Raw genomic sequence first — 14,077 nt, forward strand, 5'->3', positions numbered from 1 at the left:
ACTCCCTCTGTGCAAGATGCTCTTTGGTACCATTTTGTGCTTGTTGCTGGCAGAAATTGGACAATAAAGTCCAAAGTACAACCAGGGTCTTTAATTCACATAAAACAAGGAGAACGCTCAATACCAAGTCCCCAATTTGTCTGGCTCTCTTCCTGCGCCTGTGTGATTGCTCCCTGAATTGGTTGTGCTGGAGATAAGTTCTGTTCATCAGAGTGCTCACAAGAGCTTTTCACTTCAGAGATAATTCCATGTTTTGCCTTTTTAATAGCCTATGCCTAGGTCACTCTCAAGCTGAGATCATTAACACCAGGGAAATCATAGGTTCATAACATCAACACCACCTACAGATCCCTCTCCATGTTGCATTAACCTGACTAGGAATTATATTGCTATTTCTCACTATCATTGCATCCAAGTCATCCAAAAGCCTTACCATTCCCCTCCCCAAAACCCCTGTTGGTGTGCTTTCTTGGAGCAGACTCAGTGGGTTGAATGGGCTAATTCTGCTTCTATGTCTTATGATCTTCCACCGGAAGGACTGAAGTAGTTTACCTTCCATACTCCCAGACAATCAGAGATGCACAATAAATGCTGGCCTCGTCACTGAGACCCACGTCCCAAGATTACTGGAGCAACATCCCTGGAGTCTAGGGAAGCCTAAAGGAGTCCTTGGGAAATGAAACAAATCATTGTTTTCTTTATTTTGAAATCCAGCAATTCCTCCAGCACCTTATGATGTTAAGGTATCAAACATTACCGACACATCTGCGGTGATCTCCTGGGTGGTACCTCCAAAGCATGCCATCTCCTCTGTGGTTATAAAGTGTAAAGTCTATGGGGCCACAACATCTCCTGAAGTGACAACGATCAATTTGGCGGAGACGCCAACCTCAGAGCACGTCTTGCGTGGGTTGCGGCCCGAAACCCCCTACCTAGTGGAGGTTGTAGCCATGAACAATATGGGTGAAAGCCACCCAAACCCAATGAAAGAGCTTCGCACTGCAGCAACTCCACCAGGTAAGAGATTTAAAGACTCAACTGATTATGGTCTGCATCTAAATTCATATAGACACTTACCTACACAGTATGCAGGGTAATGAATCACTTGCAACAAATAATGCAAGGCAGAAACCATACTAATAGCATTCAAATGGTGCATGTATTAAAGGGCATCAGATTAAACTTTGCTTTCATCTCCAACACTTTGAACTTCTGGAGTGATTCTGGAGTAGTAGAGCTACTGCCTTACATGTTCAGCAACCCAGGTTCTTTCCTCTAGTGCTTTCTGTGCGTAGCTTGCATGTTCTTCCTTTGACTCCATGGGTTTCCTCCAGGTGCTCCTGTTTTGTCCTACATTGATTGGGAGGAGATTTGATAGAGGTTTACAAATTTATAAGCGGTATAGATAGGGTAAATGTAAGCAGGCTTTTTCCACTGAGGTTATGCGGAGCTACTACCAGAGGTCATGGGTTAAAGGTGAAAGGTGAAAAGTTTAAGGGGAACATGAGGGGAAACTTCTTCATTCAGAGAGTTGTGAGAGTGGAGAATGAGCTACCAGCACAGATGGTACATGCAAGCTCAATTTCAAGGTATAAGACAAGTTTGAATAGGTATATGGATGGTAGGGGTATGGAGGCTATGGTCCCGGTACAGGTTGATGGGAGTAGGCAGCTTAAATGGTTCGGCATGGACTAGATGGGCCTAATAGCCTGTTTCTGTGCTGTACTTTTCTATGACTCTATCCCAAGGGTGTGCTGGTTAGTCAAGTGATATTGGCCACTGTAAGTCACCCCTTGGCTATAGGTGAGTGACAGAACCTGATGGGAATTGAAGAAGATGTGAAGAGAAAAGATTACAGGGGAAATTATTTTGTGAGTGAGATTGCTTTGTGAGCCGGCATAAACTTGATGGGCTGTAATGACTTCTGTCTACATCATAAGGAAATGTGGGAAAAGAAACATTAGACAGAAGGTTAAATTTGACATCAGGATGGAAAGAGAAGAATCACATGAAATTGTGTGTAGTTTTTCATTGATTCTATTATATTTGTTTGCTCTACTGTTAATGGCTGTTAGAAAATAAGCCTCAATGTAGAATATTGTAACTCTGATAATAAATTTACTTTGAACTTTGAACTTGGTCAAAGAGATTTTATAAGACACCATAAGACATAGGAGCAGAATTTGGCCCATTTGGCCTATCGAGTCTACTCCACTATTCAATAATGGCTAATCATTTTTTCCCCTCCTCAGTTCCACTTCCCATCCTTCTCCCCCTAACCTTTGATGCCATGTCCAATCAAGAACCTGTCAATCTCTGCCTTAAATGCACCTAACAACCTGGACTCCACAGCTGCCTGTGGTAACAAATTCCACAAACTCACCACCTTCTGGCTAAAGAAACTTCTCCACATCTCTGTTTTAAATGAACGTCCCTCTATCCTGAGGCTATGCCCTCTTGTCCTAGATTCCCTCACCATGGGAAACATCCTTGCCACACCTACTCTGTTTAGGCCTTTCAAAATTCAAAAGGTTTCAATGAGATCCCCCTTCATCCTTCTAAGTTCCCAATGAGTACAAACTCACAGCCATCAAACATTCCTTGTATGATAACCCTTTCATTCTTGGAATCATCCTTGTGAACGTCCTCTGAACCCTCTCCAATGCCAGCACATCTTTTCTCAGATGAGGAGCCCAAAACTGTTCACAATACTCAAGGTGAGACCTCACTAGTGCGTTATAATGCCACAGCCTCATGTATTCTGGGCCTTTTGAAATGAATGCTAACATTGCATTTGCCTTTCTCACCACCAACTCAATCTGCAAATTAACCTTTTGAGTGTTCTGCACAAGGACTTCCAGGTCCCTTGTGGAGGTTTTAAGGAGTGTCTTAAAGGAAAAGAGTGAAGTAAAGGGGCAGAAATGATTGGGAAGTGATTCCAGAATTGCAGAATCTTAAAATTGGTAGAAAGACATAGCCACTAATGGTGGGATGAAGCAATTTGTATTGTACAAGAGGCCAGAATTAAATGAGTACCACATTCCCAGAGAGTGGTAGGGCTGGAGGATGCTATATATAAATATAGGATGTTATAACATCCTCCAGCTCTACCATTCACTGGGAATCTGATATTCCTTTAAAACTTGGGGCTGCAGAGGGATTTTACCTCAAGATCAAGAATTTTAAACTTGAGGTAAGAGTTTTGAAGGATTGACTGTTATCTATTTGCATTTATTGGATGGGGATTCAGTGCAGGTCAGCCAACATATCGATAGTGATTGAATGAACTTTCTTGAGAGTAGAAATTCAGCCTATTGACAAATCCTTAAGACAACATAATTGAAAAATAATATGAAATAAGAAAGAAAGAAGGAAACAAAAGAAAAAGAAAATCAGGCAAAGAATTTAGGGCATTGGAAACGCTGGCTATATCTGCTAGTTGTGGTGACTAAAAGGGTGAATGGAAATTGTGTGTGGGAGGACTTCAGATCATTGGTAGATGTCGGTCAGCTGACTCAACATTGAATGAGAGCAATTTGCACTCAGGCTAACTTCCAGGATCTCATCTAAGTTTAAATCCCATTGTGTTTAATGAATAGCAGTCTGGGCAAGACTAAAATTACAAGATCTGTTCCCATTGCAGAGCCTTCAGAACTGATCTTCATTGAAGGTTCACACTGGTTTTCTAGAGACTGCTTTTATATAGCACAATCAGTCCCAACCCAGATTTTCACAAGTAATGCAATGCCTTAACCCTAGCAGTTGTTTTTTTTTGTATTGGCTTTGGACATTGTTTGAGTGGTTCTCTTAGTTCCAGGTCGCTAAGGATACCTGCGGGCTAAGAAAAAGATCATTCTAAGAAACTGAAAAGATGACTGCTTTCTCACATTGAATGTTTTCCTTTACCCCAGCTACGTCAAGTGTGTTTCGAAGAACGGAACCTTTGGAAAAACCCCATAGAAGTGACCAGCAGCTCTTAATGGCCATTGTGGCCTCAGTATCTGTCACCTGTATGACCATCCTCTTGGCGCTCCTGGGCCTCTTCTGCATACGGAAAACTCTATTTCACCGACGTCGGACCTTCACTTACCAGTCTGGATCAGTAAGTACTTAAGTCAGGCTACAAAACTCATCCAGGGTATTCCAATGGCATCTCCAAACTTGCAACCTCTACTACCAGTATGGATAAGAACATTACATTTCTGGGGACACTATCTGGAATTTCCACACCTCCTGACTTGGAAGTAGATCTCTAGTGCTTCTTCAATGCCTGGTCTAAATCCTGGAACTCCATCTCCATCAGTAATGTGGAAGCACTTCCACCAAAATGTTGACATGGTGACACAGCCTCAGCACTGGGAATCCAGACTGGATCCTGAACTTGACTGCTGCCCATGTGAGGTTTGCACGCTCTGCCCATGACCATTTGTGTTTCGGACTGGTGTTAACATTTCCTCCCACATCCCTGTGCTGATGAGTTCATTGGTTACCATACATTGCCCCTTAGTATAGCTAAGAAGCAACAGTACCAAAACAGCATTAATGTGCACAAGAGTGAGAATAAATTGCAGACCCATAGAGATTAGAAAAGGGAGACTAGGATTAATGAGATTGTTCTGTTTGGAGCTTGCATGGGCACGATGGACTGAATAGGCTGATTTTAAATGCCATAATGAGAAGAGTTGATGCAGTTCAAGAAAGTGGTTAACGCCATCTTCTCACTGGTAAATAAGGATGGGAACCAAATACTAGTTGCCCACAAAATAAATATAATAATATGATTTTCTATCTTTTTAATTTATGTATTATTTTACAAAATCTTGATACGTTGCTGCTTATACTTCTCACCTGCTTTGCAGTTGAGCATTTCAATCAATTACTTATGTGAGGATTGCTAAACATATGATTTCTAACACAAGAGTCTTAACTCTACCAGTTTTGATTGGTCTTTTACTGGTCCAATTCAATGGGTCATAAAGTGACAATTCAACACATTGTAGGCTCATTTCACCTTTACTTTCTCACTCTTATTTTTTCTCTACATGCTCTTTCATGTCACTCAGATGTTTAAAAGGAGCACATCAGGGGGAAAGGATCTGCTTCAAAATGGCAGGTAATCCTTCCCGCTCTTTGACTTCCTTTACATTTCCTTCCTGTCCTGTTAACTTGGTTTCTCTCTTTTTGGAATCAGCTCTGCACTCTGTTTTCCTACATCTTTGTTAACCATCAGTCTTGATTTCATGAGTTAAACAGAGGAAAATTGAACAAGGGTAAATGTTTGCTGAACAGAATATCTGTTGGTCCCTAATCTTTTTTTTTTCCTGTCTGCCTCTATCAGGGGTTCACAAGATCACAAGACAAAGGAGCAGAAGTAGGCCATTCGGCCCATCAAGTCTGCTCCGCAGCTCCCCCATGAGCTAAACTATTCACCCATCTAGTCCCAGCCTGCGGTCCACAAGCCCTTTGCATAATAGGTCCATGGCATAAAAAAGGTTGGGAACCCCTAGTCTATAGGTTCTTGTAACCCCAAATACTGCATTTCAATACACTGCAGGCAGTGCAGAGGAGATTTGCCAGGATGCTCTCTGGATTGAAGGACTTCAAGTATTGGGAGAGATTTGATAGGTTGAGCTTGTTGTCCCTGGAGCAGAGAAGGTTGAGGGGTGGTCCAATAGAGGGTTACAAAATAATAAGAGGCGTAACTAGTGTAGATAAGCAGAATGCTTTTTGCTTGGCAGTGCACAGGCACTGGAGAATGTGTGGCCACACTTGCAGACTGCTCCCAACACATCACTGGGTGTGTTGGTTTTTAACACAGATGATGTATTTCACTCAACACACATAAAAATTACTGGTGAACGCAGCAGGCCAGGCAGCATCTATTGGAAGAGGTACAATCAACGTTTCGAAGGGTCTCGGCCCGAAACGTCGACTGTACCTTTTCCTATAGGTGCTGCCTGGCCTGCTGCGTTCACCAGCAACTTTTATGTGTGTTGCTAAAATTTTATGTGTGTTGCTTGAAATTCCAGCATCTGCAGATTTCCTCGTGTTGATGTATTTCACTGCATGTGATAAATAAATCTGAATTTTCAAAAACAGATGAAAGTAAATAGGAGCCAAAATGGGTCACCAGGAACCTAAAAGCCGCCCAACAATTCAAAATGATTATGACTGATCACTGCTGGCCTCAACTCTTCTGTGCCAGTTTCCTGTAACCCTTAATACTTTCATCTTTCAAATATTTATCTACCTCGATGTTCATTAAATCTGATTTCCAAAGATTCACTACCATCTGAGAGAAGAGTTTTCCACACATCCTCGTTTTAAATAAACAGCCCCTTACCTTGTAGTTCAGTCCCCTTGTTTGCAACCTCCACACTGGTGAAAACATCTCAACGTTAACTCTGTCGAGCCTCTCTGGGATCTTATATATTTGAATAAGTCTACCCTCATTCGTATATAAACTGCAGGAAGTACAGACCTATACCCTCTAGTTTGACTTGAAAGGACAACCCTCTCGTTCTTTTGCTCTCTCCACCCCTCCACCCCTCCACCTCCTTTCTGTGCTATTTTAAACACCTTTGCTTTCTCATTTTTCAAGATGAAGGGACATCTACTTAAATCAGTAACTCTCTTTCTCTCGCAATATACAAATCCTGAGCTGATCAGCAACTCAGGTATTTTCTGTTTTTATTTCAGATTTCCAGCATCTGCAGATTTTTTAAAGCTCTTAATATATTTGATGGAAATGGGATAGTTTTCATTTGAAATTATTTTCATATTTGGAATTGGAGTTGGTTCATTATTGTCACATACACCAAGGAACATTAAAAAGCTTGTCCTGCATACTGTTCATACAGATCAAATCATTACATAGTACACTGAATTAGAACAAGATAAGTATAGGATGTTTAATCATGACAGAATAATACCCATGACAGAATAATACCCAGGACAGAAAATGTAGTTTCTGAACCATGTTTGTCTCTGCCTGGATATGGTGTTATAGCCTGCTTTAGCCAAAGAACCTCATAAAGTCTACACTGAGGTAACCAGTTGTTTTGTATGTTTGTTCTAAGGGTGAAGAGACTGTCCTTCAGTTTAACTCTGGAACTCTGACGCTCACACGTCGACCAAAACCCCAGCCTGAGCCCCTCACCTACCCCATCTTAGAATGGGATGACATTAAATTTGAGGATGTTATTGGAGAAGGAAATTTTGGACAAGTGATCAAAGCCTTAATTAAAAAAGATGGGCTGAAGATGAATGCTGCGATCAAAATGTTAAAAGGTATCTATTTAATGTACAAAATCAGCATGTATTGTTTTGAGTTTCTACTCAGTTGGCTTTTGTTGATGGCGATTCCAATTTTCAGGTCTAACTAGCTGAATTTTAAGATAGCTGTGGAATTCTGAGCAAATATAGCATTCAACTCACTCAGGTCTTCACTATCCACTCTTATTTTAACAGTCCACACTCCTGGAGTGAATTAATCATTTTTAGAGTCAGTGTAATTAATGGTCCTATGAGGAGCATTTAAAAGGGATCTTTAATTACAATGGTAACAGTAGGCATACTTTCAAAAGGTTTTGAGTAAAACTGTGTTAAGGGATTAGCTGCAACAGACCTGGAAAAATGATACTATATCTTTAAATAATTACCAAATAATGACGTGTTTAGTAATTTAAAATTCAGTTCCTCTAAAGTGGTAAATTAGAATTGAATTAAAATATTTGTTTTAATATAATAACCTATTTTAGTTGTATTAATCAAAATGGACCAAGTTAATTCTAAAGTGTATCACAGAATATTTTAAGGCAATTTTTTTGTGTTGGATTCTCTTGAGAAGTGACAGCAGTTTCCATGTGAATGTGCCTCTGCAACGAATAGAATCAGATATCCCGAATTTAACTGACAGGTCCACAATCATAAATTGCTGACTGTGCAATGACATTGGATTCCTAAGTACCAAATTCCTGAAGTTTCTGAGCAGTTTAGTCCATCCTGGTGGCCATGCGCCACTCCCATTGAATTCAATGAAGGAGAGTTTTATTTTCTATTATGGTAGGCTGTTCCAAGAGAGAAAAATAAGTTACAAATCATTTGCAGTTTAATGAATTGATTTAACTGTATTTGATAATCAAAAAACAGAGTATTTAAGTTCTAGAGTTATGAAAATTGGAAACTTTCAGCAGGGCAAGCATCATCTGTTATGAGAAAAACAGAAGTTATCTAGTCAGGGTCATCGACCTTTCATCAGAATCAGATGGTCTGGATGAGAATGCAGGGAGAATATGTTTCAGGGAAAAAGTAGTTTAGGAATGGGATTGGTGGGACTGCTGTCTGAGTTGGCATAGATTTGATGAGACAAATCATTGCCTTCTGCCTCATAAGGAAAATATGGAAATTAATGAAATTACTGAGGTTATCCCAGCTCTTGTTTTTCATTGTGAAATCAGATTCAGGTTTAATATCACTGGCATACATTATGAAATTTATTTTTGCAGCAGCAGTACAATGCAATACATAATAATAGAGAAAAAATGTTAACTACAGTAAATTATGTATGATTTAGTATATAAGTTAAATTAAATAAGTAGTGCAAAAATAGAAATAGATAGTAGTGAGGTTCAATGTCCATTCAAAAGTTGGATGGCAGAGGAGAAGCTGTTCCTGAATTGTTGAGTGTGTGCCTTCATGCTTCTGTACCTCCTTCCTAATGGTAGCAATAAGAACAAGAAGAGCAAGGCATGACCTGGGTGATTGGGGTCCTTAATGTTGGACACCGCCTCTTTGAGGCATCGCTCCTTGGAAATGTCCTGGATACTGCTGAGGCTATTCCCCGTGATGGAGCTAAGCTTCCAACTCTCTGAAGCTTACTTCAATCCTGTGCATTAGCCCCCACCATCCCCCTCCACCACCATACCAGAGAGTGATGCAGCCAATTGGAATGCTCTCCACAGTACATTAGATAAACCTTTTGCAGGCTTCTTGACTGTGTGCTTTTGAATAATGATTGTGGTTTATTTCCTTGGTTGCTGAATGGTGAAAGGTTTATGTGAAGTACCTTGTTCTGTAACTATGCACAAGTATACTTTCTTCATGGTTATTGCTAAAGCACCTGTAAGCAGCTACTATTGGATGTCATTGTAAAATATATGTAACGTTATTCTATTGTAACTTGCACAGAATTTGCCTCTGAGAATGATCACAGGGACTTTGCGGGAGAGTTGGAGGTTCTGTGTAAACTTGGACATCATCCCAACATCATTAATCTACTGGGGGCCTGTGAGAACAGAGGTAGGAATTCAAAAACTGCCAAAGTTGCTTCGTAAAGTAAAAGTAAAGTGAGTACAGGACTCAGCACTATGAAGGGATTCTAGCTAATTATTCCAGCTCTGTAATTTCAAATAAAAACTAAAATTTTTGAAAACAGAAGCAGAAAATGCTGGAAACACACAGAAGACCAGTCAGCATCTATGGGGAGAGGGTTAATGTTTCAGGTCACCATTTTGGTGAAAGCTAAACAACACTTGAAATATTAACTCTCTTCATCTGAGGAGTTTCCCATAGCAGCCTTTATGCTGATTAAATACAGAAAGTGTATCTCACAAGATTCTACAGTTATATACATTCTACAGAATATACATAGAAATATCCAATTCAACAGCTTTTTGGGTTACAGGAGACTTCAACTGTGCAAATCTAACTCTATGTAAATTTCCCCCGTAAATTTTTAAAGAATTTTTCAAGACAGTAAAGATAAGTTCATGTACTTTATTAACAATGTAATACAGTAAATGTTCCATTTATTTATTTTTGGAATTGAGTTTGGGTGAATATTTGATGAAATGAAAGATTTGCTCGCTGGAGTTTAGAAGAATAAAGGTGGAGGGGGGGTGGAGATCTCATTGAAACCTACCAAATATTGAAAGGCCTAAATAGAGTGGAGTGAGTGTAGAGATGATGTTTCCTATAGTGTGGGAGTAAAGGACCAAAGGGCACAGCCTCAGAATAAAGGAACATCTATTTATAACAGAGATGAAGAGGAATTTCTTTAGCCAGAGCATGGTGATTCTGGGGATGGCTGTGGAGACAGGTCATTAGGCATATTTAAAGCAGAGGTTGATGGGATCTTGATTTGTCAGGGTGTTACAAGTTATGGGGAGAAGGCAGGAGAATGGGGTTGAGAGGGATAATAAATTATCCATGACAGAATAGCAGAGTAGATTCGATGGGCTGCATGGTCTAATTCTGCTCCTGTGCCATATGGTCTAAGCTATAGAAATTGTATGTAGACTAATATGTGGGTTACTGAAGAAAACAGATGTTTTTAACTTAGAGACATTGGCAGGAACAGAACCCTTACCTAACGTGGGGACTGCCTGTACTTCCTGAAACCCCATTGGATACTGTGGTAGTGTGTGGGCAGCAAGGAAATTCTCTCTCTTGTGCTTGTTACTCTCATCACCCAAGATAATTATCCTCTTTGATAACTGCTGCATTGGCCACATACCCAATCATTTAGTTCAATTCTATTTGACTTGACAGGGATCCTACTGGAGCTCAGAATGAGTATCAGGTGCTTTAAAATAAAAGGTTTATATTGTTGAAAGAGTAGCTTTGAAATTTATAGAATTTACTCTTTAGGTTGATGAATGAATAGGATGAGGGGTTAATTAAGAGTTAAGAAGAGTTAAGGGGTTAATTTCAAAAGAGATGTGAGGGGCAAGTTTTTTTTTTACACAGAGTGGAAGGTGCCTGGAATGCACTGCCTGGGGTGGTGGTAGAGGCAGAGACATTAGAGACTTTTAAGTAACTTTCAGGTAGGCACGTGAATGTGAGGAAAATGGAAGGATATAGACGTTGTGTAGATAGAAAGGATTAGTTCAGTTGCCCATTTGGTTACTAATTTAATTGGTTCAGCACAGCATTATGGGCCAAAGGGTCTGTTCCTGTGCCATACTGTTCTATGTTCTAAGGCGTGCAGGAGTTACTAGGTCAAAAGTTGGGTATCGGGTTGAAGATCAAGACACAAGATTCAAGATTGTCCATTGTCATTCTGCTGTACACAAGTGTGAAGAACAAAGTGATTGTTACTCCAGATCTGATGCAACGTGAAAAAAACACAATAAGCATCAGAACACAATAAATATAAATACAAAAGCAATTCTATAAAACTCAGTGCACAAGTAACTGAGTATGGCCATACTCTGTTGTCATTTAATGTTAAATTGGATAGATATATGGACAGGAAAGGAATGGAGGGTTGTGGGCTGAGTGCAAGTCGGTGGGACTACGTGAGAGTAAGAGTTCGGTGCGGACTAGAAGGGCCTAGATGGCCTGTTTCCATGCTGTAATTGTTATATGGTTATATACTTATATAGATAAGATCAGCTTACAGTATATACATAAGGAGAGATCAAGGATTTTGCAAAATAAAAACTAAAATAAGGATATCGTAAAGCATCTAGCTATCTATCAAAAGGAGTTATCAGGTTCAAGTATAATCATTTAACTGCATCTCTTGTATGAGCAGGTTACCTGTACATTGCTATTGAATATGCCCCTTATGGAAATCTGTTGGACTTCTTACGAAAGAGCAGAGTTTTGGAGACAGATCCAGTGTTTGCAAGAGAGCACGGAACTGCGTCAACGCTGACCTCTCAGCAGCTGCTCCAGTTTGCATCTGATGTCACGAAAGGAATGCAGTATCTGAGTGAGAAGCAGGTGAGGAAAAGCTTTGAGGGGGGTGCAGAGGAAATCTGAGCTTGGTAGAGTTAGCGTTTTGCACACTATGGGTGTTATTTGCTGCAGACCTGCGTACATCTGAGAATCATGAACTGCACCAAGAATGAGCTTGCATACACACCTGTTGTACATGGGAAATATGAAAATTGGCAAATCATGGAATACTCACTGGATAGGAGATTGTCTGATACATAGCACCATGGTCCAGCCAGTGCTTTCTTTTTGCCTGGTCAGCATTTCAGTTATGAATAAATAAAACACAGTATTTCCGTCCATTCCCTATATCTTTTTTTTGGCTCTTAAATTCAAAAATCAATCAGTCTCAGTTTGATTCTACTCCAAAACCAAGCATCCAAACCTCCAGAGTAAATGTATGAATGAGGGTCATGTGTGGGCCATTTGGCCCCTCAGTCTTGTTCTGCCAATTAATAAAGACATAGTTGATCTGATTGTAACTTCGACTCCATATCCGTGTCCACCTTGGGTAACATTTCATTCCTTTGAGTATCAAGACTCTATCTACAGTACTGTGCAAAAATCTTAGACACATATACTATATGTGGCTAGGGTACCTAAGACTGTCGCACAGTACAGTGTTTGGGCTAAAATCGGAAGGTTGTTGGGAAACGGAAATATGAGTACTTAGCTTTTTATTAGCTCAGCAGTAGTAAGTTTTATTTGGTAACTGGAAAGACTTAGCCTAAGACTTTTACACAGTACTGTATGCAAAGACTTTGGTTCCAGTTGGTTTTTGAGGGAGAGAGCTCCACAGACCAAATTCTAAAGGTTTACAAACATCTAGGTGAAGTAATTTCTCTCCTCTTCCCACTTATAGATGGCTGCCTCCTGCCCGTGCTCCCCAATCCCAAACACGCCAGGTAGAGCAACAATCCCTCATCCAGAGTTGTGCAAGGCAGCCCACATTTCAATCAGCGGGTGAGAGTTAGTCATGCACTCTGGCTCGCATGTTTGAAAAGGGAGTAGAAGACTTTATGAGACAAGTAGAAGCATATCCCCACCCAGTTCCTCCCCAGTAATTGTTTAGAATATATGGAGACATTTGTGTTATGTGGGTGTCTATAAGGAGCCAAATTTAAATTCCTCCACATGCCTCTATTGGAGCCATCCAATTTATATACTTTGCATGACGTTGTATAGCATGTGCTTGCTTTCTATAGGTTTACATACATCTATATGATTAGATACTATGTTCTGGATAAGTGGTCCATGTGCACCAGTATTATGTGCAGAAGCTATTTGGGTGTGCTTGTGAATGCCTGCAGTTAACTACAAAGTCTGGTCTTTGCATATTGAGTTGATGTAGGTTTGAAAATGTGAGCATGTGTTTAAAAGCAAAGTGGATAGAGCATTGCCATTAGCTGATTTATTATCTGTCATGATAGACCACCGGATGAAAAAGACTTTGCTGTGTTGGGCATGTAACCATGGGTTTGTAGTTTGCTGTGTGAAGGGGCATAGAAAATACTGGAAATACTCAGCATATCAGACAGCAACTATAAAGAAAGTTAATACATCAATAACCTTCTGCCACAACCAGATAAAATTAGAGCTTACAAGTTCTATGCAAGTCTAAAGGCACAAAAGATAGGAGATGAAAATGAATAAATATAAACGGCACAGGAGACTGATTGAAGGGGCACTAATATCAAAAGGTGATTGGCTGGTGGAATGGAAGATGAGGACAAAAGTGAACGCGATCACAAAAGAGGAAAAGGATTATGATGGGAAGACCCAAGGGAAGCAGATGACTATGGCTCTGCAGAATGACTCATTCAGCCTGCAAGTTTAATGCTGAGCTTTTGCTTGAATTGGCCATTTTAATCCTTGTTCATTAACTGCTCTTTCAAAGTTCAAAATAAATTTATTATCAAAGTACATTCATGTCACCATATACAATCCTGATATTCATTTTCTTGCAGACATTTACAGTAAATCCAAGAAACAAAATAGATTTAATGAAAGACTGCGCCCAACAAGACAAACAACCCATGTGCAAAAGACAACAAACTGTACAAATACAAAATTTTTAAAAAAATAAAACAATAATAGTAAATAAATAAACAATAAGTATCAAAGAGTCCTTGAAAGTGAGTCCATAGTTTGTGGGAACCATACAGTGATGGAGCAAATGAAGTTATCCCCAGTGGTTCAAGAGCGTGATGGTTGAGGGGTAATAACTGTTCCAGAACCTGGTGGTGTGAGTCCTCAGGCCCTGTATCTTCTTCCTGATGGCTGCATGGTCTGGGTGGTGATGGTTCTTGGACATAGATGCTGCTTCCCTGTGACAGTGCTCCGTGTAGATGTG

At 40.1% G+C, this 14,077-nt stretch overlaps 1 protein-coding gene across 3 annotated transcripts in view; it reads left to right on the top strand.

Moving 5' to 3' along the window:
• The window catches only part of tie1 (tyrosine kinase with immunoglobulin-like and EGF-like domains 1), a 102,973-nt gene that overhangs the window by 72,379 nt on the left and 16,517 nt on the right, over positions 1-14,077 (top strand). For 2 of the 3 annotated variants that reach the window (XM_072273533.1, XM_072273534.1), the window contains 4 exons: positions 3,912-4,102; positions 7,080-7,290; positions 9,190-9,300; positions 11,540-11,730. In XM_072273533.1, the coding sequence (XP_072129634.1) occupies positions 3,912-4,102; positions 7,080-7,290; positions 9,190-9,300; positions 11,540-11,730 (704 nt within the window). Of the gene's footprint in view, positions 1-714; positions 1,018-3,911; positions 4,103-7,079; positions 7,291-9,189; positions 9,301-11,539; positions 11,731-14,077 lie in introns of all 3 variants that reach the window. The other variant, XM_072273531.1, reaches the window with a different exon arrangement.

This window comes from Mobula birostris, chromosome 12, assembly GCF_030028105.1.
Source record: "Mobula birostris isolate sMobBir1 chromosome 12, sMobBir1.hap1, whole genome shotgun sequence".
Lineage (NCBI taxonomy): Eukaryota > Metazoa > Chordata > Chondrichthyes > Myliobatiformes > Myliobatidae > Mobula > Mobula birostris.